General features: G+C 36.1%; 1 protein-coding gene and 1 long non-coding RNA gene across 5 annotated transcripts in view; one reads left to right on the top strand and one right to left on the bottom strand.

Moving 5' to 3' along the window:
• The window catches only part of syk (spleen tyrosine kinase), a 53,737-nt gene extending 49,252 nt beyond the window's left edge, over positions 1-4,485 (top strand). For all 4 annotated transcript variants that reach the window (XM_015336431.2, XM_015336439.2, XM_015336447.2 and 1 more), the window contains 2 exons: positions 1,452-1,564; positions 2,692-4,485. In XM_015336431.2, coding sequence (XP_015191917.2) covers positions 1,452-1,564; positions 2,692-2,764 — 186 coding nt within the window. In that variant the 3' untranslated portion in view covers positions 2,765-4,485. The remainder of the gene's footprint in view (positions 1-1,451; positions 1,565-2,691) is intronic.
• Positions 4,486-20,786: 16,301 nt separating this feature from the next.
• LOC107079847 (uncharacterized) lies at positions 20,787-27,516 on the bottom strand. Its single transcript, XR_001480756.2, has 4 exons — positions 27,296-27,516; positions 24,251-24,330; positions 23,845-24,009; positions 20,787-21,698 (listed from the first exon to the last, which is right to left on the bottom strand). It is a non-coding gene; the product is annotated as an uncharacterized lncRNA (long non-coding RNA).
• Between the last annotated feature and the right edge of the window lie 9 nt (positions 27,517-27,525).

The following is a 27,525-nucleotide window of genomic DNA, read 5'->3' on the forward strand; positions in this document are numbered from 1 at the left end:
TAGTAATAAGCTGCTTTTTAAGCAGTTTTAGGTTAATTATTTAAAAAAACAAACATTTTTACTCTTCTTTTAACAAATAGTAACAGAACATTGTTCATAAATGGTGATGGTTCCTGCAATGGTTAGGATGGTTAGGGAGATGACCAAAAATAGTGCCACAGCTGCAAAATGTACGAGAACATCTGTCAGTCACAGCTGTCACATCTGTCACAGCTCAGGCAAGAATTGTATCACTGATGTGAAAAGGTCAGTTTTCAGATTTATAGCTTCTTGTGTTACCTATTGAATCTATAGTTATCACAAGACAGATACCCTTATTTGCTATGAATAGCTTTCTTTTAATGAAATGGGGTAAACAAGGTTTTCTACTTCACATGTCACAATGACGATTCATCTTTCTCCTTAAAAAAAAACAAGTACATTTTTCCAACAACACAAATTTCAAATCAAAATGTATGTCTAAACACGATCATATACATCTCAGTTGAGCTTTGCATGATTTAAATAGTAAGATTGTTTAAAATTTGAAAATACTGAATATTGTAATATTGAAGGCGGCTTACCAGAGCGGTGACGTCGCCGCCCTTCCCTGTGATAGCAGGACCACAGGCCCTGGGCTGTGGAGAGATCTCTCTTTAGCTCACTGGGCTGGGTCCCTGTTGAGTGACACAGGAGTCCCGGGTTCGAGCCCCCGACAGTGGGGGACTGACCTAATGCGGCAAGGGCGCCCACCTGAACCTTGTTGCGTTACATTGGTGTCAGAAGCGGGATGGGATAGCCCTTCGCCGGGGATGGCGAGTTAAGCAGGGGAGAGTGTAACACATATGGCCGACAGGTACTGTGTAAGAGCCGGCTTACCAGAGCGGGGACGTCGCTGCCCTTCCCTGTAATAGCAGGACCACAGGCCCTGGGCTGTGGAGAGATCTCTCTTTAGCTCACTGGGCTGGGTCCCTGTTGAGTGACCCGGGACTCCCGGGTTCAAGACCCTGACGGTGCGGGGCCGACCTGATGCAGCAAGGGCGCCCACCTGAACCCCGTTGCGTTACAATATGAATCAGTTGGACATTTTTTTTTTATTTCTTAACGAATAGGCAGGCACATAATCTTAATGACTTAACACATATTTTAGTTTCTACTACATTTCTCTATTACTGTATGTGGGATGAGAAGAACATCGTCCTTTTTCAACTCCCTTATAAACGTTTATAAATGTTTGTTATTTCTATGATTCTGTTTAAGCTTATTAAACAGAATATACTATACACAACATTTTCAAAATCCCTTTACATGTTCTGGGCAGTACATCCATTCTATACCTGCGAGAAACCGCTGTGTCTAATTCAAGGTTGCAAGTTGCAATATATTCTTATTTCCGTCAATTTATTAACATGCAAAAAAATAACTGCAAAATAACTGCAACTAAATAACTAATTGTTCTGCGGGGGTTGCAGGGGATGAAAGGAAACGAAGTTTTGCAAATGATTGAACGTGGAGATAGGATGGAAGCACCTGCTGAGTGCCCGTCTGAAGTTTATGACATCATGCGCAAGTGCTGGACCTATAAGTGAGTCAAAGTTTTCCTTTAAAATCTAAACATTCTAATGCTGCCTTCTCTGACATTAGAGTTTATATGAAGAGCTATAACCTTTAATGAAAACTGTGCTTAGCAATAAACAACAACAAAGAATTATGAGCTATTTTGATTCTGCTTAGAATCCAAATGCATGAGGAGATTTACAGGACAAGAGACTTGTTGAAATTGTGAACTCAATCTGTCTGTGTTCCTCACTAGCAGCTCATTCTGCAGAAAATTATTTTTATTTGCATGACTGAAATTGGTTAAACTGTAGCCAGAGATCTATCATTAATGACTAAAACAACCTGTGTTCTAGATGCTGTTCATTTAAAAACACAAAGACAATCAAAGTTCTAGAAAACCACATATTTTCTTTCCAACCTAACCAACAGAGGTCACACAGAAACAAGGGGATCAACCACAATCTTAGCCCCATATCTCCCTGTTAAAGCCTCAAATAAAAACTGCTCCCACCTGGGTGGGATTCCCCTTGGCCAGACCTGACAAAATGTCAGCCAAACTATTACCAAACCTTAACTTACTACTAAAAACGTCTACACAATGAATTGGCTTTATCACCCTGTTCTCCTCCCCAGTGATAGCTGGTGTGTGGTGAGCGTACTGTGCTCACTACTGTATGTAGTGTGGGATGGCTCCTTGACCTTCACTCTGTCACCTTAGCACTGACATACTCCTTCCCCTCTCCCCACTGTATGTTCACTATTTAGCTCAAGTGCTTTTAGTGGTTGCCAGTCTCTTGACACTTTGTCCCTTAACAGACATCAGCATTCTCCTGCCTTTCCTTCTCCACTTACTGACACGGTTAGGGGAAAAGGAATATCAATGCAATAATTTAATATTAACAAATGATGTCATCTTCATGTACTGTATATGTGCGGAGTTACTTATACCTCTGTATAGATACAGTACAAAATGATAAGAACCACAGTCAAATAAATTCACATAATAAAAATGAAATGATTGCGTGGTCAAAAGGATGAAATGAAAAGAGTTCACTCCAGCAAGCAATGTATGTTGATTTAATGGTTAAATCACATTTGTATGTTTGAAATGTTAAATCACGTTTGTAATGTTTTGTTTATTTCTCTTTGCAGGACTGACGAGAGACCTGGATTTCACGCTGTTGAAGGAAGGCTAAGAGATTACTACTATGATATTTCACAATGATAACATTTTCTGGGGTTGTATAGGTAGCTTAATAACTGTGCCATTTTTAGAAATATTATAAGATCTTTATTTTATTGCTTTTAGAAATCTCTGTTGCTCGGTATGGCCCAGTTTTTTTTAAAAAAAGTGACAATTTTTAGCAATTTATCCCATACATTTTTATCTAACCAAACATTTAACAGAACTGTAGAAGGCATATACTGTATTGCAGTAAAAAAAAAAACTTGTAAAAGAAGGTGAAAGGATCTCAAAGTGTGTAATTCACTTTCCAATAAACTATGAATTCTGTTATTCTGTGTGCTTAATTCAGCTCCAGCTTTTTAATGGCAAACAATTATATGACGTGTTGTTTTTATTATTACAGAGCAATTTTGACATCATCTGTTGTCCTTAATTATCTAACTTTATCAGATTTATATATACAGTAAATGATAATATAAATAATAAATTTATCATTTTTTTATATTATATGAACATTATTTTTTCTCTTTTTGATTGGTTTTAGGGACAGCAAACAAGGAACACTTGAATTAATTTATTTAAACCAAAAGGGTTTTTTTGCATTCCTGCCCAAAAATACATTTGCATTATTTAATAAGCTGGAATTGAAAGAAATGACTTGTTGTGAATTGAATTTTACTCATTTCTTTTGCCTTGCCCATCATTTATGAAGAAATAAATATACATTTTGAATAACAGATATCTTGTTTCTATACATTACGATTCTACACCAAATGTGTATATTATCTGTGCATAATCAGATATCCTTCAGTGCAAAAGATTGTTATAAATATTTCAACAGTAATTTAATTTTCATTATTAAATTATGTCTACACATTTTTTGTGATGGCATCCTGCACAATCATTCTTCCTCTGTTCTAGGAGTCGTTAATTCAGGACAAGAATAACCGTAATGTGTGTCATTCTACTTTCCCTTTGTTACAAAATGGTTATGGACTTCCAATATAATTGGTGCAATATAATTGTTCAAAGTTGCATTGTAGAGATGCCATCCCTTTTAATTTCAATAGTTCTTTCTTTCCTGTTCAAACCTGACAAAATAACACCCACCTCCCAAAGGGAGACAATTATAAAACTTAAATAGCATCTTCATGTAGAAATATTATGCAGGAACATTTATAACACATTTAAGAAGTAAAAAGGATAGTTGCTCATTATGGACAATATGCCTTGTAATGTCAGTGAGTGTTCATCTTTGTAGTAGTCATTTTAATTAGGCAGAGGACTTTTCTGTTGAAAAGGAACACATGCTAATATCAAGTCAGTTCTCCAAGAGATAAAGTGTAGTTTTGTTGTAAATATGTTCATTATTGGCTAAAAGAAGATACAACTAGTTTACGTTTTACTATCTTAAGGAGATTTTTTACTAAGCCACTTTTTTATTATAATCCAGCACATTGAAAGAATACTTACATTGTTGAAAAGTGAATGTTATTTTCCATTTACAGTATGTTACCTTGACATTTTTATGATAATGTTAATGAGAATGTTAGTTTGATTCCTATACAGAAAGTGTTAAATTAATATTTAAATATTTCAAAAATACATTTTGACCATAAAGGCAAATAATTTTGAATTCATTGTAAAAAAGACTGAATGTTTTCACATGTTAGTATGGCTATTTTGTTAAATAAGTAACTGCAGAGGTTATGCTTTTTGTTACACTGTAGGAGTTTATTAAATAACAATTAAAAACTGTATTACTGACTGTTTTTATTTCCACTCTATTGAAATACGTAGAATATTTTCTACAATTTTGATCACTATGGTACAAGAAATGTATTGCTGCTCTGATTTCACTCCAGAAAAGAGAAACCAGAAACATTTTCGGACCTAAAGGTATGTCTAACATTGACAGTGCTGAAAGAAAATAAGCCTATTAGTCTTGAACAGAACACTAGAAGAGGACCAGGTTCAAGTATTCAAATTTCCCAAGGCATTGACTGCTTTAGAATTAACAGAAAAACACAAACCAAAGGACTAAAGTAGAAACTACATTAAAGTGGATTTAAAAGAAAGAACGAGAGGCACAAATGGTTACTTAGCCTTACGGATGAAGCTGATAATTAGGCTGCCTTCAAGAAGAGGCTGGATAAGGATGTCAGATCAATAGACTACTAACTCCCAAACAGTCCAAAAGGCCTCTTGTGATTTGTAATCTTTCCTACAGTACGTTCTTAGTTAAAGTTGAATTGATTAACATGAATTAAAAATCATATTTATATTGAGTTTATATTGGAGTAGAAAAATGTTCAGCCTTAAAAGAACAATATCAAACGTGGCCTTAAGTTATAGTCATCATCATTATTGTACTTCGACTCTTTTCTCTCTCCAGTTTTGGAGCTTGAATACACCATGATATTTTGCAGACTTGGAGTCTTTAAAAAATGTGTGTCCTTTCATATTTAATCTTCCAATTGTAAAAGGTACAATCAATAGGCTGGTTTCAAATTGATAATAGGTGGATATGTAACCTGGAAACGAGGCAGTACTGTAAAATTTTCAGTTTAAAAAGAAACTTTGCACTGGATCAGTGCAAACTGGATCAGTTGCATCATAGAAATAGTTTTAAACATGGTATATTTTATAGTCGAAGGTATGGGCAAGGAGAGTTTCCATCTTTCTTTTTTTCAATAACCTTGTAGTCCAGTGTAAGGTATTGATAAGGCAAGGTCTAACCTATCTAACACAGGACAATGTACTGTATATCCTTGATTGAACGCCAGTGATACATACAAATACTTTTTTTAATGTTACAATTGAGATTTGAAAACAATTACAAGCACTTTCAGGACTTTTCATAATAAGCATGTTTCATATTTAAATACCAATATTTGAAATAGTTTAGTAGTATTTAAAAAATGACCTTAAGCAATAACGTAATTAAATTAAAATGTATATAGGTAAAAGGTATTCTTTTTCTATTATATTTCTTATTTTATTACCATTAAGAATAAGCACAACCACTCAGACACCCATTAAACACATAATGGGAGGGATGGGAGATATTTTCACTTTTGAGATACTTCCTAACTTTCTGAGCAATGCTATTACAACTTGAATACACCAGATGGCATTACATTCTCATCCTTGATGTAGTACTGTACATTATTTTAAGCATGCATTGGATTTAGCAGGATTTAAAATGTTTATTGGATGATGTATCAAAGCACAAATCCTGCTGGATCTTTGAGAAACTTTGTGTACAGAGCTGTAAGAGGAGCTGTTGTGGAGGTACGAAATGCTGTGGGCTGACAACAGTATGTGTGTTGTCCATAATAAAAGAGTGTGTTAATGGAATGATGTTTTGGCAAAAATATTGAATGACTTCTCCACTAAAACTATGAGGCTTAACAAAGGAACATTTGCTATACATCAGGTAGGCTGACTGCTAAGGCTGTTCACTGCATGTTGCTGTCATAAAGATACCCTATTTATCCATTCATTTGCTAACTGCTCTTTCCAATTCAGGGTCATAGCCAGACCCTATCACATAGCCAGACCCGATCACAGCAAGCTCTGGGAGTAAAGATGGATAAACCCAGGACCTAGGTTCTCAGGGGTGACTCAGAAGTTTCAAAAATCTATTTTGAAACCAGTGAAAATACAGTTCTGAACAATACAAATGAACAATGTTAGTTCATGTCCAAAATTTGGATTTGCTCAGGACAATGAATTAGTCGCATGGCTTGCCCACCACATTGGATTTGTTCTAAAAGAAAATGTTTTCTGAATGCAACTAGCCAATTAGTATAGAACATCAACAAGAGCATGCTACTTTAAAAAAGCAGGTGAGCAGGTGAATTTTATATCCATATCTTTGCATGAGCTGTTATACAAAGCTGACAAGTCACATAATTACATCATCTACAATTGCCAGCAGCCATATCACCCTGCAACTCACAAGTGGCAGCCCACTGAAGCTCAGCAGGTGTGAGCCTAGTCAGTACCTGGATGGGAGACCTACTGGGAAAAACTAAGGTTGCTGCTGGAAGAGGTGTTAGTGGGGCCTGCAAGGGGTGCTCACCCTACAGTCTGTGTGGGTCCTAATGCCCCAGTATAGTGATGGGGAAGCTATACTGTAAACAGGCGCCATCCTTCGGATGAGACATAAAACCCAGGTCCTGACTCTGTGGGCATTAAAAATCTCAGGTCGTCTCTTGAAAAGAGTAGGGGTGTAACCCTGGCATTCTGGCCAAATTTCCCATTGGCCCTTACCAGTCATGGCCTCCTAATAATCCCCATCTATGAATTGGCTTCATTACTCTGCTCTCCTGGGAAAAAATGGGAAATTTGGCCATTCAGAGTAACACCCCTATTCTTTTTAAAAATTATCCTAGGATTTTTAATGACCACAGAGAGCCAGGACCTCAGATTTACATCTCATCCGAAAGATGGTGCCTATTTAACATGGTCGTTCTGTAACAAATATAGGAAGTCATCAATCTACTAACATCCTTTTCCATGACAAGATACATTATACTATGTTTATGACTATAGTTGTCATCTACTGTATCTGTGACTGTATCTATGTGTGACTATAACTGTTTGTATATATCTATGACTATGCACGTCGGTTTGGTTTTGATCACTGCCTATATTTAACCATTTCAAAGTGTGTATTGGTGTGTATCTGTGTACAATCAGTCCAGATTGAAAACCCAGAGCTAAGAATTAATCTAGTCTCCTGTTATCACCCCTGTAGAAAGCTTGTTTAAAAATATTAATGTGCGATTAACGTAAGTGGCTGGGTTGACCACAGCATCTCATCTAAGTCAAAATGGTCATACTCATTTAAAAAAATAACCTGTTCATCCTCGTGTAAAATCCCCAGATGTATTGTGTGACATTGAGGAACAGAATAATATTGTCCATATTTCCATATTCCATATTCCATATTTCTTTGCATATTTCCCCTCTTTTTTTAAATAATTGACTTTCTTTCTTTTATTCAGATCAGCCTTTTTTCATTCCTACCTGTTTTTATCTTAAAAGAATGTAAGTGGCAGTGAGAGAGGAACTGCAGGCTCCTGAAACAGATAAAGGATTGATTTTTATACGGTATATCTTTTAAATAACACCAAGATAATCTCATAATTATTGCAATCATTATATTGTAGTTATCTTTTGCCTGTACTTTCTGTGTAACCCAATGGTTACTCGAAGCACTGATGACCTTGCATCTGTAAAAAGTTGTTTGTGTTTAAAAGCTGCCTTTGTTAACAGTATGTCTTTGTAATTCTGGCATAATGTGTAGACTGCAGGTAGAAACAAATTAAGTTTTTGATAACAGAAAGATGAGAATGGAAAGTCATTTACTGTAGCTGCTGGAAGAGGGGGTTGTGTGGGAAAGAGAATTTTAACTTCTGTTATCTGGCTATTAAGAAAGCTCTGCCAGGGGAAACTCACAGAGAAGGAAAAAGATAAAACTTTTTTCGTCCTCTCATGTTGCTGTGCCTTAACTTCAGCTGAAATAAAGACATGATGATCACTTCATCTCTGTAGCCTGGACTCTGATTCTTTTACCAGTCTATCACCCATCTTTCTTCACAGCCTTTTTAATATTTATTGTCTGCCTGGCCCTATTGCTCCATTCAGCATAGTGCCTTTATGTATCCCTGTACATCCATTTGCCTGGTCTGTCAGGAAGTTCCCATCAGTGTACAGTATATCCAGAGCCTCCATGTATCCAACCCATACCTCCGTACAACCCCTGGCACTTCCTGCCTCAATGCACATTGGTGCCACTATGCACCTCATCCATGCCTTTGTATTTAACCTTATTACTTCAGCATCCCAGCTGGATGTCTGTGCACCCCTGTATATTGTGTGCCTAAACATGTTCTGTGTGTCTTGGTGCGCCTCTTTGTATATTACATGCTTCCCTGTTCTCTATGAACTTCACTGCTTTTGTCTTCCTTTTTATTGGACAGGTTTTTCCACTTCTCTTCACAGATTTTCTCTAAGATCTACACATACACAGCCCAAGCTACCCGCTGTGGCTTCCTACAGTACATCTCATCCACATTTTCATCACAGAGCCACCCTTCCTCCATACCAAGCTCCCAGTCCCTTCATCTGTGGCAACACGAAAAAAGATACAATAAAGAGATACAGCCGCACACTCCGTAACAAACACTGGCATTCCCTTTCTGCCCTTCAGAACCAGCAGAAACTGTTTCACCTCTTTTGGAGAAAGACCTTGAAAGCCTAGGCTTGCTCTCCTTCGAAGTGTCTGAGGATAGGAGTTTGAGTACCCGGCTGTCCATGATCAAAAGTCCATAATAACTACGAAGTGTCCCTTCGAAGTGGCATCCATGATGAGCTCTGAGCTCCCTGTCCTGGATGTATCTCCATTACCCAAAGACATCTTGGCACTCATGGGTGAACTTTGGAGGGCCAGTACTCTGTGTCCAGTGCCTGCCTTCCCAGTGGAGCAGAAGCATGGACAACACTAATTCCCCCCTTTTTGGCATGTTACATTAAAAAAGGGTGAATGAGCAGGTGAGTTTCATATGCATATCTTTGCATATGCTGTTATACAAAGCTGATGAGTCACTTGATTACATTATCTATGTATGTAAAACAAATAGAAAAGGAAAACAAGAGTTACAGATTAGGGGTGAATGTTATTATTCTGAAGCGGTAAACAATGGAGTTTCACAGGGACCTGATTTATATCATACTTATATATGATCTAAATTTTGGTATAGTTAGAATACTAGTCAAATGTTTCCACAAAATAGTAGTTTTATCTAACATTGTAAGAGCAAGTTTTATACAGTATATACAGTAGGTAGCCAAAATACAAACTAAAAATATAAAATAGCTTAAAAACCAGTCTACGTTATACTAGCCACATTTTAATTTGTTTTAATATACATATGGAAATTGTGATGGAATAATAAAAAAGGAAAGATCACTAATTGCAAAACACAAATCAGGAAGTTTCAGATGTAAATGTATCCAGCCATCTAAGCACAGACAGTTTATATATTTATGATAAATTCATCTTATGGCTGGCTTATTATGAAACTAAATACTTCCTTGTGCTTTTCCTTAGCCCAACCTTTCAGTCGTGATTTAAAAAGTGAGACAATCATTTCTACCCTGTTGGTAGACATTGGTCATTGAAGAAAATAGAACACTGAGAAAGAAGGATCAGATCAGAACCACAAATTGTTTCCGGCAGCTCTCTTTCCGGAAGCAGGTCTCCCACTACCGCACACTACAGCTATCCTGCCAGAGCAGGTGCCCTTCTGAAGTGGTTATTTGGTATATTCTATGTTGGGTCAAACCTTTGAGAAAAAAATGGTGTGGGTGAACAGTTTGCTTCTTTAAATGACTTGGGCGTGTCTGTTACTTTATCTTCAAGTTACTCCAAAGCCAAGGCAAACAAAGTGGCTAATCAGCAAAGAAAAGCAAGTGAGATGTGCCCTTACTTCCATGCTGGTCAGACAGATTATCTAAATTACATAAGTGACTATGCAATTTTGGTTAGGTCAGTTTGCCCAACTGTTGCATAATCCTGAAAATAATCCAACGAGCTGTCAATGCGGGAAGAAATGATTTGGTGTCTTGAAAAACTTCACATACACTACCTTTGAAGATGCTTTATAAACGTGTTTTAACTTGTGTCCACAAGTCGTACACTCAAGCAATAAATAGTGATACATTTTTTGAGCAACCACCTCACATAATCAGAAACTCGACAACTTCTGTGTGATTGATATTGCCCAACAACATAAACATGGAGGTGTGTGTTTCTGTGTTTGTCCGGCAATGGGGTGACATCCAATTCAGGGTGTATCCTGCCTTTTACCCATTGCTTCCTGGGACAAGCTCCAGCTACCCAAGTGACCCTACCGTAATTTGGATTAAGAAGTTAGAAAATGGATGGATAATGATGGAGGTGTGGAGGGATTTGTCATTGTGCCTACTGTAGTTGTTCTGTTTTACTTAGAAGCATACACAGCAACACGCAAGATGGGGAATAGTATATCGGAATGTTAACACACCAAGAAAAGTAAAGAAATAAAAGGATAGATCAGCGATGATATATAATTCATTTTGCATCAATTGGAGAATGGTAAGAAATTGTAACTTACTGAGCCCAGTGAAGAATAACGTTTTACACCACAGGATTGTTAGGTGATGAAAGAAAGTCTAGAATTTACAAAACTCAGGAAGATGGATGGGTGATCTTCATTACACTTCATGTAAAATATAGAACATCTGTATGTGAATATTTGAATATTTCTTGTGTTATTGAAGCTCAAGTCGTCTGTCAATACGTCATCAAAAACAAATGTCAGCTTAGATGTTATAAAAGAAAAAAATATAAACTATGAAGACAAAACAATTATTTTAAGAATTATAAAATAGAAAAATAAAAAATAATACTGTATAACACAAGTCTTGAAAACTTAAAAATTAAGGTGTCTAATATATTTAATCATTTTCCAGGACTTTTTCAGTCTGCAGTATTTCTTCAAGAATACTGTAAAATATTAAATTGAATTATTTTTGTTTGTCCTTATACAGTATATACTGAGTACCAGATTGAATCGATGGATATCTCTGGAATTACTTACAGCTAAACTTTGAGTAAACTTTTTACTCAGACACAAAAAAATGTCCAATGCATGATCACAGCATATTGTACACATCATCTTTTATCATATGTAACAAGCAAAGGTTTATTCCAGGCTGAAAAGAGAAGAAAGGAAACACAACATTCCGGTTGTGGAGCTTTCTTCAGGTGTAAGGCTCCACAACGGAAATGTTGTGTTTCCTTTCTTCTCTTTTCAGCCTGGATTAAACCTTTACTTGTTCCTTTGCAGCCCTCGCATGCTGACACAGCTACCTACAGTACTTGATCTGTTATCATGTGTTATGTTTACTATTTCTCATCTATCCATGTATCCATTTCTACTGCTTTTTTTCCCCAATACTGGGTCAGAGGGTGCCAAATCCCAGCAAGTGTAATAAGTGTACTGTCAGGGAGGACTGGACTTCGGTGGATTGGGATCCTATGATTAGGAAGGTTAGGAGTAGAGGAAGGTTAGGAAAGTTAGGAGTAGAGACAGGATGCGTAGATGTGGTCGAGTACTAACACTGGGGTCCAAAATCCGGGAAGGGGTCGAGGGTTCATCGTTACCAATTCGGGAGGTGAAGATGTAGTCGAGAACAAGAGCTGGGGTCCAAAATCCAGGAAGGCGTCAAGCGTTCGTTGGTACCAAATCGGGAGGTGAAGACATAGTCGGAGGGAAGCGTTGAGTCAAAATGCCGTTTTTGTGGGTAGGGAACATGATTACAGAACTCAGGAAAGAGACCTCAATCATGAACAAGGAAAGGAAGACTAGTGAGGGTTTAAATAGTGCTGAGAAGATTGGTGCGTGAACGTTTAGGGAGAGAAAAGCTCGTGGGAATGTGGGAGCGCTTACATGCGCGAGTGCGATTCGTGACATGTACAGTACTGCAGGAATACCCTGGACAGGACACCAGTCTATCACAAGGCACACACAGACAAAAGCAAGCATGCACTCACATCACGGTCAATTTTCTCAGAATCAAGTTAACCTACCAGTATGTTTTTGGACTCTGGGAGTAAACTGGAGCACCTGCAGGAAACCCATGTGAACATGGGGAAAACACAGAAACTCCAAGCAAAAAGCACCCCAGGAATTGCACCCAGTGCAGGATCCTAGTGCTGTGAGACAGTAATGCTAATCACTTTGCCACCATACCGTCCTACTATTAATTTTAATCATCAGGATTCTCTTTTCTTTATTTTAAAATATTATTTCTCCCTGTATTATGGTAGCTGTGTGTTTATGTGATAGAATTCAGTACACTGAAAATATGCCACATATTCAGTTAAAGGAATAATACATTCTTCCTACAAATGTTATATGACATGTCATTAAGTAAAAGTTGTTTAACTTTGTCTGTAAATACTGTTAACTGTGGTTCAGGAAAACACAATAAAAAAAGAGTATTCTGGTCTGCCCAATGTGGTTTTGTAAGAAAAAGACTATCTTATACTAAACAATAGAGAGGTATTGAATGTGAAAGTGAAAAGAACAGCTCTCTAGTTTTAATTGCAACCATCAGTTTAGTGGAGGTAATTTATCATAACAAAAAAGGCTTCATTTATGCCCTTCAAGCACAAAGATAACTAGAGCATCCTTTTTGGATCTTTATATAGTTTTCACATTTTGTTGCTTTAAAGCTTTGTCATTACATTTTAAATAATCAATTCATGTTTTTTATCACTGACAGCTCACTTCACACATTCAAATCAAAAACAAAAATAAAAAAATCAATACATATTAATAATATATTACATAAGATATGGAGGTATGTGAAGTGAGTGAGGAAGATGTACTCAACAGAGACAAATGGAGAAGAGCAACCAAAGCAGCTGACCCCAGGACAGTCTGGGACTAAGGCTGTGAAAAAGAAGAAGAAGAAGAAGAAGAAGAAGAAGAAGAAGAATACATATTAATATGGAATAAAATAAAATGGGAAAAAACTTGCTGTGGGAAACATTAATTAATATAGGTGCACAATATTACCTTAACAAGCCACACAATTAGCTGAATGGCTTCTGCCTGTGTCTAATAATGGTGGGTCTCATGACTTCAGAATAAAAACACCTGTTCCTGTGAAGTTCATTAGTCAGGTAGTGAATTTCAAGCAAAGACTCATATCATGAAGATTAAGCAGTTTTCAGTGCAAGCAAGCAAGCAAGGGATAAAGTCATTGAAAAGCACAAGTTAGGAGAAGGGTACAAAAGACAATGAAGTCTTTGAATATCCCTGTGAGTGCAGCCTATTCCATCATCAAGAACTCTAAAGTGCCATTTAAAAAAAATAAGCCATCTTAAAACCTACGGTAAATGAAGTTTGCAACAAAGCACCTGAGATCGAACCAAACTGGAATTTTCTAATCTAAATGCCAAACATTACGTTTGGTACAGACTCAACACAATACATTTCCCAGTTGGTGCTTTCCCAGCAGCCAAATATGGTGGTGGCAGTATTAAGCTGAGGGGATACTTCTTGAAAAAGTTTGACCAAATCAGCCATGATGAATGGGCAAAAAATTGTACCAAGTAGGTGGACAAAGTTGGTAGAAACTTATCCAAATATATTTGTGAAATATATGTGTAATCAGCATAGTTTTTTAGTTTTTGCTGATACTGTATATACAGTTCTTTAACTTACCTTAACCTTAGAAGTCTTCAGTTTGAGAATTTAGCTTTTGAATCAAATATTCATTTTAAACAGGTGTTAGCATTTAGCATTGTCTTGTAATTTTACAAAATGGTATACCCTTGGAAATGCCTGAATATTTTTGAAAGCCTCTATCCTGTATGTAACAGGGTTATATTTGGTTATGAACAGAATTAAGTCATAATCCAATACATTTTGCTGGGTAGGTATACTTCAGTTGTGACAAAACTATAATCATCTAGTACAAGTGCACAACATAAATTTGTTCTAACAGCTTATTTCAGACTGTCTAAATTTTCACAAAAATCAAATGTGAAAAATAATTCTATTCTTCACATCCCATTTGTCTCATAAATGTGTAAGTGCCTTTTCAATTTTTGATTGCCCTAAAAGACAAAAATGCTTCCTGATTTTGCAAACATAATGTGTACTACAGGTATATGTATTGAATATCTGAATTGAATTTCTGTTTCCCTATTAGCTGAATGTAATGCAATGAAGCTACTACAATCAAGATTCAAAGGCATGTTAGCTGAACGACAGTAGTGATAGATCCAAAACAAAGCAGGCAAGACAACTTTGAAGAAAGTGGAATAAAATCACAATACAAATATGTTCCAAAATATTTTTTTTAAAATCTGGTGATTCTTTGTTACATGATGTCTAAGAAATGCACTATATATTTCAAATGTCTTTAAAACAAGCATCTGGTTTACTGGATGTCAACCACAATTCACTTAGGATGTTTCCACGAACCTGACCAACGGAAGAGTCCGCCTTTTTCTCAGGTTAGAAAGAGCATTTTTTTACGCAACCTTTTGTGGTGAGGATCCACTGGCCTGGTATCTGGGACATCTGCCGGAAACAAGCTACCCTTTGTGGGAGTTTACACTCATCTCAGCTGGCCCCAGTGTGCCGCTAGCTGAAGCCACAACCTAGGTCTGTTCATTAGGTCTGGTCAGAAAATAGCAGCCTGGTTTGAGGTGATATCAAGCCTTGTGTTTCCATCTCAGCCAAATATTGTGTGAGAAGACAAAAAATTAACAACCAAATCCTATCTCTGTACAAAAAAAAAGTTGCTAAGGCCGGAGAGCTGCACCTCGTGCTTGTGGTGGAAAAAGGTCTCGGATCTTGCCACCTGTTACTCCTTGTTATAGGATATTTTTGTTCGTTGTCAACAGTAATGCACTTTTTTTTTCAAGAACGGTTCAACTGCCACTTTCAGCTTCTGGTTTCTTTATGGCGAGGAGATATAAATAATCTTTATCACTGGCAAAAATCTAAGTTCTCATCATTTAGATTATGAATCCATTTAAGATTGAGTGAAAATATATTGATTAAAGTAAGAATAAGTAAATTGAAATACCTATTGGCAGAGTGATAAGAGTATATTTATGCTCACACTAGGGTTAATTGGCAATAATGCACCATAAGACGAGTTATTGAGAAAAAAACACATGAAATATCACTGCAGATTTAATTTTTTTGTGAAGTGCATTAAACACAGTGTTCTGAAAATATATCTTAATAGCATTGTATTTTAAACCGTAAAAAATGAATTTCTTAATGAATAATACATATTTCTGGTTTAAGTTTATGTTGGATGTTTTAGTTTTTCCAGCTTTAATACACCATATTTGGAAAACAGAGAAAATCCTGTCATATTAATAAATGCTAAAAGTATTGAAAATGCCACATGACCTGGAAAGAGTGCAATTCTCCAGGATTTACAGTATTATTGAAATATTGTGCACCTGGATCACCACTAGAGGTGCTGCTGCTCTTTCTCTCCACGATGTCATTATTCCCTAGAAGTACTGCTTGTACTGTAAGCATTTGTCTCATAGGCCTGGCATAAACCATACAGTGACCTCCAGACTAACAGGACAGCAAAGCCAAAACTGTTATTTTTGCATTATAGTCAAGCAATTGATATTTGTCATAATCTGATTAATATAAATGTAAAGTACAACATAATGTAAAGGAACAAGTAAATTTTTTGGCTGTGTTTCCTTTCTTCTCTTTTCAGCATGGAATAAACCTTTTACTTGTTCCTTTGCAGCAAACGCAGCTACCCACCTGAACTACTTCAGAATAATGTAATATGTTTATTTTTTGGAGATTGCTACTGTATTTGATCATTAAATCATACTTTGTGCACAGCCCAAAGATTTCAACAGCTACAGTATAAATTGTTGGACACATTCACTTAAAATATATTTAAATCTATCCATTTAAATCTAAAATTTTCCACTTTTGCACTGGCTGTATGTTTTGGGTCATTTTCATGTTGCATGGTATATAGCTCCACTCTTTAATTATTGAAGCATCTTCTTCTCCAGAAGTAGACAAAAAGCTTTCTGTAAACAGTACAGCTAATTCTGCTGCTGCCTTCGTTAGGTACAGTACATCAGCAAATGAAAGAAAAAAAAAAGATGAACAATTTAGTTACAGAGCCAGCCATGTAAACCCAGACCATGCTTTAGAATTGTACAAAGAATAGAAGTGTACAAAGGTGAGACAGGAGAGTTTTACACACAAAACGACAAAATGGAACCTCATCTATGAAGCACATAACTAGTAACTAATTTTTCTCTGCAGCTTTTGCTAATATTTTATGAGTGTAAGAAGTTAAATAAATCAGGCTGAGAATTTAAGTTTTGAGTAAAAAATGTGTATTCATCATTTCTCATTCATCAAATGTGTCATTGTTGGAAGGGATGAAGAACAAGGCATTGTAAATACATATATAGTACATACAGTATATGTATATGTACAGTACATACTGTATATACAGTACTACAGCAATTAAATACAGTATAGTCTCTCATATATACACATTTTAACATACAATAATGGGTAATAAAAAATCAGCAATTTTCCCCACTGTACAATTCACAATCATTTCTATTCATGCTTCATCTGCATGAATTCCTGAATGCAGGAAAAAAGCTACAGTAAATGGTACAGTATAAACAAAAAGAACAAAACAGGCGTATGATGTATTTTGTATTGTATTGTATTGTTTGGTTACAGAATTGAAATGATGTTTTATTACCATTACCTTTAAAAGCAGTATCTTTGATTTTAAATATCCTGCAACATTCCAATGTGTTACTATATAGTTGAGACGTGAAATACACTGTATCATGTGGCAGTGTTTTGTTAACATGAACATTACCATTTCATCATACTTTAGTAGTTTAGATGTGCAATAGTTTGTGTTTGTACTGTAAGTCCTGTTATTTTTGGAAATTCAAAATGCAAATTTATCATATTAAAAATAAATACACATTAAGGAGTTTCTGGCTGCACAAAACTTTATCCTTGCATGACTATTGATAATGTTCAACTACCACAATGTGGTTATGAGAAGGACATGGAGGACAAACGAATTTCCTAATTCAATAATAGTAATAATACCAACAACCGAACAAGATGAGTCTAATGATCTTATTTACAGCCCTGTTTTAGTTGTGGTGTACAGTATTTTGCCCTATTTCTAAACTGCAGGATGCAAGGTTTCATTTTTACTATATACATGGAAGTAATTGGTGTTTTTATAGGAACTTTTGAAACCTAGCTATTGTTTCTACTTTACAAGCATCTACTATACTGAAACTCTGACAAGTGATCTTCATTAAAAACATTTGCATTCAGAATATGCATTGGAAATAAAAAAAATATGCTAAGAAAATGTATTGGCTGGGGTCCTTAACTGACCTTATATTTACTGTATAACCTGGTGGAACTATACCCTGGACAGTATTCCTATCCATCACAGGGTATACTGTACACACAAATGCAAAATCAGGTACCATTCAGATTCGCCAATCATATCAGCCAGATTGGAGGTGGAAAAGTAACTAGACAAGTTAAATCATATCCATGTATACCTGGGAAGAATATGCAAATTACAGTTATAAGGAACTGAACCCAGGACACGAGCTGCTACTGCTTGCCCACAAGCAGATTATGCCACATTTAAATACTTACTAAACTGTTGGTTACTTACACTATGTATTCATTTTATTTTGCAACAGAAGTCCTTCAATATTGAATAACTATAACGTATTCAATACCTTGAATAACACCTTTTTCATCGTGCAAAATGTTGTTACATTGTTACTTTTTAAAATTAAAAAGACACAGGGAGTCAAATTTCATTACTACTTGAATAAATTGTGCACCAAGAACAAAAAAATAAATAATCGCATATAATTCTACTAGTTATTTGGATATGGTGTGCATTTTAAATAACTGTTCTTTTAATAATTTATATTATAATAAATAAGAAAGAGATCCTAAGTTAATTAACCTGCACAAGATCCTTAACAAATTATCAATTGTCTGCAGATTTACTACGTTGTAGCTAAAATGATACTACCCTCTGGTACTAGCCACTTTTTGATATAACCTTACTGCAAAAGGGTAATCTATGTGGTTCGATGTTTAATTTATTATGCAGCATAACAGCTGCCAGTTTAAACCACCGGAAATTTATTGGAAGTCTATATTGTCTTCCAAAGGTCCTGTGTGGTTGGTTTGCGGTCAGCTGTAGTTAGCTACTGTATGTGTTCAGAGCTCTCTATGGCTTAGTGTATGTCTGCAAGAGCACCAAAAATTCTACATTGCAAGTGACTTCGATTGACAGCATTAATAAATCGATCACTATGACAAATGCCAAATTATTTTAAGGTAAATGTAGAAATAATCAAGTATTTAGTAAAGCAAAAACTTAGCCCCTGGCTAGAATTATTCTATGAATCATTTAACAAAAAGCAGATCAACTTCAATCAAAACACTTTCATTCACTCAAGGTCAAATGCAAGCCTTTCTTAACATTTGAGAGATTGTGACAGTGCTTTGACTAATTTATGTATATTGTGTGCGAGTACTGTATATAAATGAGCAAAGTAAATATTTAGTAACGGAAATGACAGAAAATGTTTTAGGGCAGTTGAGGGGAAAGAAGAAAAAACGTATAATTACAGCGAGACAAGTTCATTGGATGTCTCTTACTTGTTTTTATTGTGTTTTTATGGTACAGTAATTTACTGTAAAATTTGTGGATAAGAAAATTAAGTAGTCAAGTGATCTAAAAAATGTGCCATTATTACTTTATTTTTCAATAAATACCCCTGGCTTCAAGCATTCTGGTTTTAATAAATATGTGGAAGCTAAAGTCTGCTTTGGTTTTATTTGTTTCTGATGGTTCTTTGAGTTCTTTAAGTAGTAAGTATTCTTTAATATTAAGGAAGCTAGTACTACTAGTTTTCATTTGTACATGTTTTTTTGCAGCTGTGCATTTTGCTGGAGTGGTCTGAATGAATTGCAATGATTAAGTACAAACCTGTGGTGCTCATCTGGGGTTTGAACACACAACCTTCTAATTATCAAACCAGAGTCCCAAGCTCTCTGACGTCAGCTAGAAACTTTCCTAGTTAAAACAAAACTGGTGGGACCTTTAAAAAATACCCTGTTACATATCTTCAATGAACCTTATTGAAGGGAATTGGCTACATTCTACATTGCCCTAGCAGAATAAGATGAGCATCTGTGTCATATACACATACGGCACCTGTTGAGGCTGTTAATTTAATTATGATATGATTTATTCATTACCTATTTTACATAGATCTGAAAGAAGTCTGAGTTGCAAAATATACACATCTGCTTTGTGAGACAGCTGTGCCAGGGTGGTTAAATTGGGTGAAAAAGATCACCCCCACCACTTTTGAAAGTGCCCCACCCAAACTTTGAAAGCATTTATCTATTGTGATTGTTGTTTAATAATGACAATAATTCTTTTCTGATAATCACGATAGATTATCTGATTATTGTTTTCCAATAATCACAATAGATAATCTGCTTTCAAAGATGGATGGGAGACCTCCTGGGAAAAACTAAGGTTGCTGCTGGAAGAGGTGTTAGTGGGGCCAGCAGGTGGTGCTCACCCTGTGGTCCACGTGGGTCCTAATGCCCCAGTATAGTGATGGGGACACTGTACTGTAAACAGGTGCCGTCCTTCGGATGAGACATAAAACCAAGGTTCTGACTCTCTGTGGTCATTAAAAATCCCAGGGCGTTTCTCGAAAAGAGTAGGGGTGTAACCCCGGCGTCCTGGCCAAAGTTCCCATTGGCCCTTACCAATCATGGCCTCCTAATAATCCCCATCTATGAATTGGCTTCATTACTCTCTACTGAGTACTGGTAAATACTTTTATTCACAGTTATGTCAAGAGGGTGTGGCACAGTGACATGGTAGGTGCTTATGTCTCACATTAATCCTGGGTTTAATTTGAGGTATCTCCTGTGTGGATATTACAGTCTTTTCCATGTTCATGTCAGTGTTTGCTGAGTGTAGCTGTTTCTACTGACTACTACTCAGTAGTTATTCTGACTGCTAACTGGTGCCTCTAAGACCCTCTAGGTATACTGTAAATCTACCTCAGAATGGACTGGTCTGTCTGGTCTTGTGCCCTGTTTGCCCAGGCTAGACCCTTACTAAACGTTCAAGTTCAAAGTTTATTTGCCAGGTACATTTCTACCAGGTACATTGGAATTCTTTTTCATACTTATTCACTCACACAGGTGAAGACAATAATAAATAGAAACAGTACGCAGTAAGTAGTGCAAAAAGACAGTACCATCCAGTGTACGCCATACAACACACAGTACACACAGGAATAAATATGTTTTATTAGTATAATACAGTATAAACTATTTTATAATATGTGATGCAAAATGTCCATCAAAGCTTATTTATATATAATTATTTAAATTTTGCTTTTTCAAAACAGGGTTATCGTGCATCATGTGGCGGAAACTATTTTAACATTTTCCAAATTTTCAAAACTTCAGGAAAAGTATATTAACCTGAATTTAAGAAAATACATACATTCAAGGGTATAACTTGATCTTAGACCAGATCTTGAATAAGCAATTTTCTATTGCAGCCAGTGACATAGTATGTACTGTACATTTTATGTCTGAAGGGGAAAATAAATCACAATGATTCCTTTTTAAAATTGTAAGTGATATAGATTACATTGATGTTTAAAACGTAGTTTTCTGACTGCTTATCATCCCACACTCGCCCTTTTTGGCGTAAAGAAATAACACTGTTTAGGAAAGCTCAAGTATGAAGCCATAAATCTTTGAATTCTTGGATGTATTTTCAGGTTATAGTAAAGAGTTTATGGTACAGACTATTCTACATCTTCTATATTTCCATTTACTGTACTTTCCAATTTTTAGCTTGATTAAAAAAGAAGAAGAAAGGAGAAATCTACAGTTCTTCACAAGGCGCACCTGCTGTGACCATAGTTACTCTTTAAAAAACTTGCTTTTCAATGACCTGTAACCGTAGCGCACTGCACACTTCCAGAACTACAGGTTAGATGGAGACTGTGGTCAGCATGCGGTTTATTGGACTGATGGTTCACTCCAGATATTTGGACTCCAGATATTGGGCTATTACAGTCTTCAGTTTGTGGCTGTGCAAACACAGATAGAAGAAACTGGGGCTGCTGGTTTTGGTTCCCCTTCCTGCTGTGTGGTTCATCTTTGTAACTGTCACCCATTATTGTTTTGGGCACTGCTGCTACACAGGACCTTTAACACAAGGGCAAGGCTGATATTTTGTTGTTTTGTGTTATTGTTGTTCAATCCTGAGGATACAGAAAATAATGACAGCATATGTGTTGTCAACAAAGCAATAATGCTAAAATTCTAAATGAAATTTACTTTAAATTTAACAATATTTGACTGACACCTTTGTCCAAAGCATCTTTCAAAGGTTACAACTGTCCCTTTTTATAAACGACACATTGGTAACAGTTCATCATTCTGATTTTAGCTGAAGCAATCTTGGTAAAGTACAGTACTGCACTCAAGAGTGCAGTGACAGTGTCTCAGGTCTTTGAAACATTTTTGTCAAGTGGGCTGTTGATTGGGAAGCTGTTCAGCAGACCAACCATAATCTTCTGTACCTCTTCTGACCTACATCGGAGCTTGAAGTGACATGATGGCTTTTAACAACCAGGTCTGACATGGTCTTATGGAACAAATTCTTGTCTTGCATGTATATTGTGGAGGCCTCCAGACTGTTTTCTGAGAGAGACTTGCCAGTTTGAGGAGACCCCTGCCCACAAATTTTATGGAAGGATACAGTACAGTACGTGGTATGGATGCATGTGATACTGTAGATATCCATGGTGGTTCTAATCTTCTGTTCAAGGGCTCTCAGACATACCCTTGACCAGCTGAAGTGCCGAAGGCATTAGTGATCACAGGTCTGACAGCTTGATTCTTTGTTTGGCAAACTGCTGCATGTTCAGAACAACACTGAACCATGCCTTGAAGTCATAATGACTGTTTTCTTAACCTTTGAGGTGCTGTATTCAAAGACTCAGTATATGTTAAATTGTTCCAGGTCAGGTTTCCAGAACTAGGCTCCATTAAAAAAGTACACATTGTATAAACTCGATCTTCCTCTCCTTGACACTGAGAAAGGTGACTTTGTCCAGTCCATACTGGACATTGTTGATAGAAGTATTTAGGCTGCACATAAACTCAAGCATACTATTTGTCTGGTCTGTATCTTGAAAAACTGGAACATTCGGATGTGAACAGCCATGATAATTGTCTCACTGGGTGGTTTCAGTGCCAGATAGAAATGGCTCAAACAGTTGCTATGAAAGAGGTTTCTTTTTCATGTGGATGAAATCCATCTGGTAGCAGCAGCAATGGTGGCTCATAGAATGGGATTAAAGCTGCTTCAAAGGGATTTCTGATGTGTGTGTCCCTTTAATCACATTTTAACTGCCAGAACCCATTTTACACAGGAGAAATATATAAATAAAAGTAACTGTTTGCACAAAGACATCCCCACTGTTTAATTCCTTCATTACAATCTTTGTTTTCTCTCAGTGATGATAAAACTGTCTTTTGGCAATCTGAAATAAAGATTAGATAGAAAACACCTCCCTCCTTGCGTTTCACTGTATCTCATTAATGATTAGGGTACCATTTATATATACAGTAGGTTACAAGCTGAACTGGATTATTCTAAACACTTATAATTAAGAGGATTCAAAGATGAATAGTATTCTATTTTAAGAACACTTGCAAATATGTAACTATTTATTTCAGTATCTTTGATATTCATTTGCATATACAGTATGTGAATATTACACCTTCACTGTATAAAGTAAACAGATTAACTCACCTATGTAGTTTTCAAAAACTAATAATCTATATTATTGATTAATTTGGTAAATTATGTATAATATTAAATGCTAAAATATTAAATGTGTAAAAATGTGCTTGTTCCAGGCACTTCTGATTGAGAGATTGAGAAATTTGTTCACTGTAGCAGCCAAACTGTATTTCCAGAATTTTTTAATTTTATTCTCCATCTAATTAATGGGAAGTTTTGAGTTTCATTACTACACTTCTTCTATGTATTTATTGTTACTGTATTTTACTACTTAATTTTGTTTTTACATTTTTCCTCAATGTTTTTTGGCACTGCTTTCTGCAGGCTCTGGAGTAGCTCACATGTTCACCTGGGCATATTCTTTCTTTGCCTTTTCAATGCTCTCCTACTGCCTAAGTGATCATTCTATTGCATATCTCCACTCCATTTGGACAGTGCACAGTCTTGACTTGCTGAGACCATCATCTTTCTTTGTAGCTTTTGGACCCTGATACTGTGTTGCCATTTACCAGCTCAGTTCACTGCTCATCCCACCACTTCTAGGAGTGTAGGGGTGTAACACCAGTGTCCTGGCTAAATTTCCCATTGGCCCTTACCAATGATGGCCTCTTAACAATCCCCATCTATGAATTGGCTACATCAGTCTGTTCGCCTCCCCACTGATAGCTGGTGTGTGGTAAGGGTACTGACACACTATGGCTGCCATCGCATCATCCAGGTGGGGGCTACACATTGGAGGTGGTGGAGGGAGTCCCCATTACCTGTAATATTATTAATATTAATTATTAATATAATAATTGCAAGTAATTAATATGATTAATTATTACTTCTGTGCTGCACATAGCAGTTCAGGATTTATCTCTATACTGTAAACTGAATTCACTTTCACTGTTGATTTATTTGCAAATATTAAACAATTAAAATATTTTAAATTAAATTAAAAATTAAACAACTGTGGAGTTTTTAAATGTATACTGTATAGTTGCACTATTAAGTCCCCACCTTGGATGATGTATTGAGTTTATTGATGAAGAAAGAGAGGCACAAGATGAGAACTGAAGAGGAGGTGGAATCTTGGAGAGCTGAAAGTAAATTGTTGTAGTAAGAGCAAAGTCCTTAGAGTGAGGAGGAGGAACAGATGGCCGGTTAGGATGTGCAGATCCAGAGCTAGTTACAGGAGCTGTGCAAAGAAGGATGTCTAACACTGCGGGGAATATGAAAGAATGGATCAGAGCAGAGGGCAAAATGAAGTAAAGATAACAGGTGAGGAAATCTGACTTCTTGAAAAGTTCCTGAATAGTTTTAAAGGGGTCCTACAACAGGACTGCACTTAAGTGTGCTTCTATCACAACTGTATGAAAGGTGATTAATGAGCTTAATTGTCACTTATATTCTAACTTGCCTTTTCTTGCATAAATTCAGAGAAATGAGCTTGTAAATTGTTTATAATCTCAAGTTACATCTAATGAGATCATCAAATTCTGGCTCTGGCTCTGTGTCACTAAACATTATTCTCCTTCAGGATTTAAGTGCCATATTTGACAAACATGGCATTCGACTGAATAACATGAAAATGATCTTGGGGTCACAGGACCTTTCCCTTGTTGGTTTGATTCCTATTGGAATGCCCTGACCAATTCATAACCTTTGGCTAAATTTTTTGCTTACTGCACATAATGTGTTCCACTGGTAACTAAAAGGGTAATAAACCCACTGCTTTTTGAACCTGCATATCTGCCTTCTGCCTCATCTGTGTCGCCATCCCATCGCTGAACCAGGTTTGGGGACAAATTGCCACAATATGTTGCCGTTGTTTTGTACGATTGGTTTCTTGCAGCCCAAAATGTTACTCTTTACTCTTACAATTTATTTTGAAATTCAATTTTCGATTTTACTTCCCATGTTCATTATGTATGATGAAATGCACAAATGATGAGATTCCAGAAGAAGTTGTGTTCTAAATGTGCATACATGGTCTGGAATGATATGGCCCGGAAAAAGTTTTTTTAAATTATTAGCGCTCCATTCTACTGTGCCAGACTGACCTAATTCCAAGAATAACTGATATACAGTAAGTGTTGGCAGGTCTCTATCAACAGATTTCACACGCACATTTGCCATCACAGCTAGGCTTCACAAAGTGCTTCAGCAGACAGGGGCCAATAATTTGCTAGTCTAGACAATCTGTTCTTAGGTCCATCAACCTCATCTTTCATAATCCGCCTCATGTTGCCAAGGACAGCAAGACAAAGGCAAGTAACAACTGGTAAAGTGAGAAGATTACAGGCTGTGGGAGGCTGGACACATGGACTCATATTCTGCCTCATCTTGGATTTCAGAGAATAGTGAGACATCCAAAAATGCAATACTTCCCAAAAGCACAATCAACACTACTTGGCACATGTGGCAGAAGATATTTGATTATATCTGTAGCACATTATGTGTTCACAAATATGAACATGATGGTACTGTACTATCATCATGAAAACATTCCAATCGTCATACCAGATACACAGTTACTTTTGCAAACCAAAAATGTATTTCTCTGCAAGAATAGGTATTTTGTGTCAGATTTCATTCTATCCTGATCTATTCAATGCTTAGTAACTTCCCATGAGAAATTGCATACATATCGAGTCTTTTTATATGGCAGAGAGCAAAGAAAGGCGCTACTGTACTTCTTCCAGTCATTTAAGACTGTAATCCAGCAAATTGATTTTCATAAAAGATATGGAATTTAATAGAATAAGTTATAAGAATAATGACTGTAAGGGCAAGATTCTTTTCTCACAAAACATAGTTGAGAATCTTATTACAATACCTTTTGATGAAAAATAATTGAAATATCTAAACTGCATATTCCTTTCAGTTATTATTTTTTTTATTTTTTTGTCACAAAACGTACAGTAATTGGTTTATTTGTGAAGCATAACAGACAGAAGGCTGACATTAACGGGCATTTTCTGTCACATGTAGTATTCTACTCAAACACTAGATGGAACCCATGAAACAATGTTTTGTGGTGAGTGAGCTTTTTTACATTGTATGTTGTTCTTTTGTTCTGCTCTCAAAAATTGAAAATAAAGATTTCAGCTTCCTTTTTGAGATTTACAACATAATAAACAGTATGTCACATTTTCTTGATCAAGGTCAATGAAGAGAAAAAAACTGGAACACATTATGCAGTGTAGGTTCAGGCTCAGTAATGTTTATCGTATTTATCTTCCTCTTATATCACCTAAAAAATTAAAGAAAAGCTACAATACTATTGAAATTACGTTGAGAATTAAGTTGAAAAAACCCTTAATATTCATATAAGAAAATTAGCTAACAGGTGTTTCCTGAAAGTGCATGAATGATTTTTTTTTTGTCTTTATCTTTACTGACTTTTGTTAAGATGCTGCATTGGCAAATTATTTAAATGTTGATTTCCCACACTGTTATGTCTCAATGTTTAGGGACAGGATGCAGATAAACACTAGAGTATGCTTAAGCATGTGTGAAAAGAAAAGGTTGAAATGAAATATTTTGTTAAATAGTATGAAGAAGATCCTTTCCCAGTATTGGTTTTTGCTTCATTGAACAAAGACTGCAAACGCACAGGCTGCCTGGTGATTCTCTAAATAGACAGAACTGACCATAAGGCATTTCATTACACTGTTTTGTTTTTCTGAAAAATCAAAATTCCTCAGTTTTTTTTTCAATGATTTAATCATTCTGAGAAGAAACCTATGACATCGATGAGGAGGTACTTTACAAGCCACACTGCTGATCGCAGTGAAAATATCAGTCTGCTTGAAATATTCCATGACCTCATGACTAACATGTTCCACAGCAGTACTGAAGACTTTTTTATTTAGAATGTTCTTCTGTTTCTGAACATAATAGAACACACAGACAATCTCAATGTACTCTACCTTTAGTATATAATTTTTACTGAATACAGCTGCTACTAGAGGTAATATGATACAGTATACAGTAAATGTGTTACTGTGACTGTATAATTACTCGTAATGAAAATAAAGGGTATATTATGTATTTACTTACAGTATGTAACAGTGTTGACTTTGCTTTCCCAATATTTTCAGGGGCACTTTACATTCAAGATTGGTTCAATGCATTCTTAAGAAAGGAATAACAGCTTTGGTTATTGAAGATCCCATGGGATGGCTGGAAAGAGACCATTGTCAGCCTAAAGTTCTTTCTGAATTCAAATGATGAGGTGATTTCGCATTTCCCTATCTGATCTACTGTGCTGGGGGTTCTGATTCATAATG

This window comes from Lepisosteus oculatus, chromosome 3, assembly GCF_040954835.1.
Source record: "Lepisosteus oculatus isolate fLepOcu1 chromosome 3, fLepOcu1.hap2, whole genome shotgun sequence".
Taxonomy (NCBI): domain Eukaryota; kingdom Metazoa; phylum Chordata; class Actinopteri; order Semionotiformes; family Lepisosteidae; genus Lepisosteus; species Lepisosteus oculatus.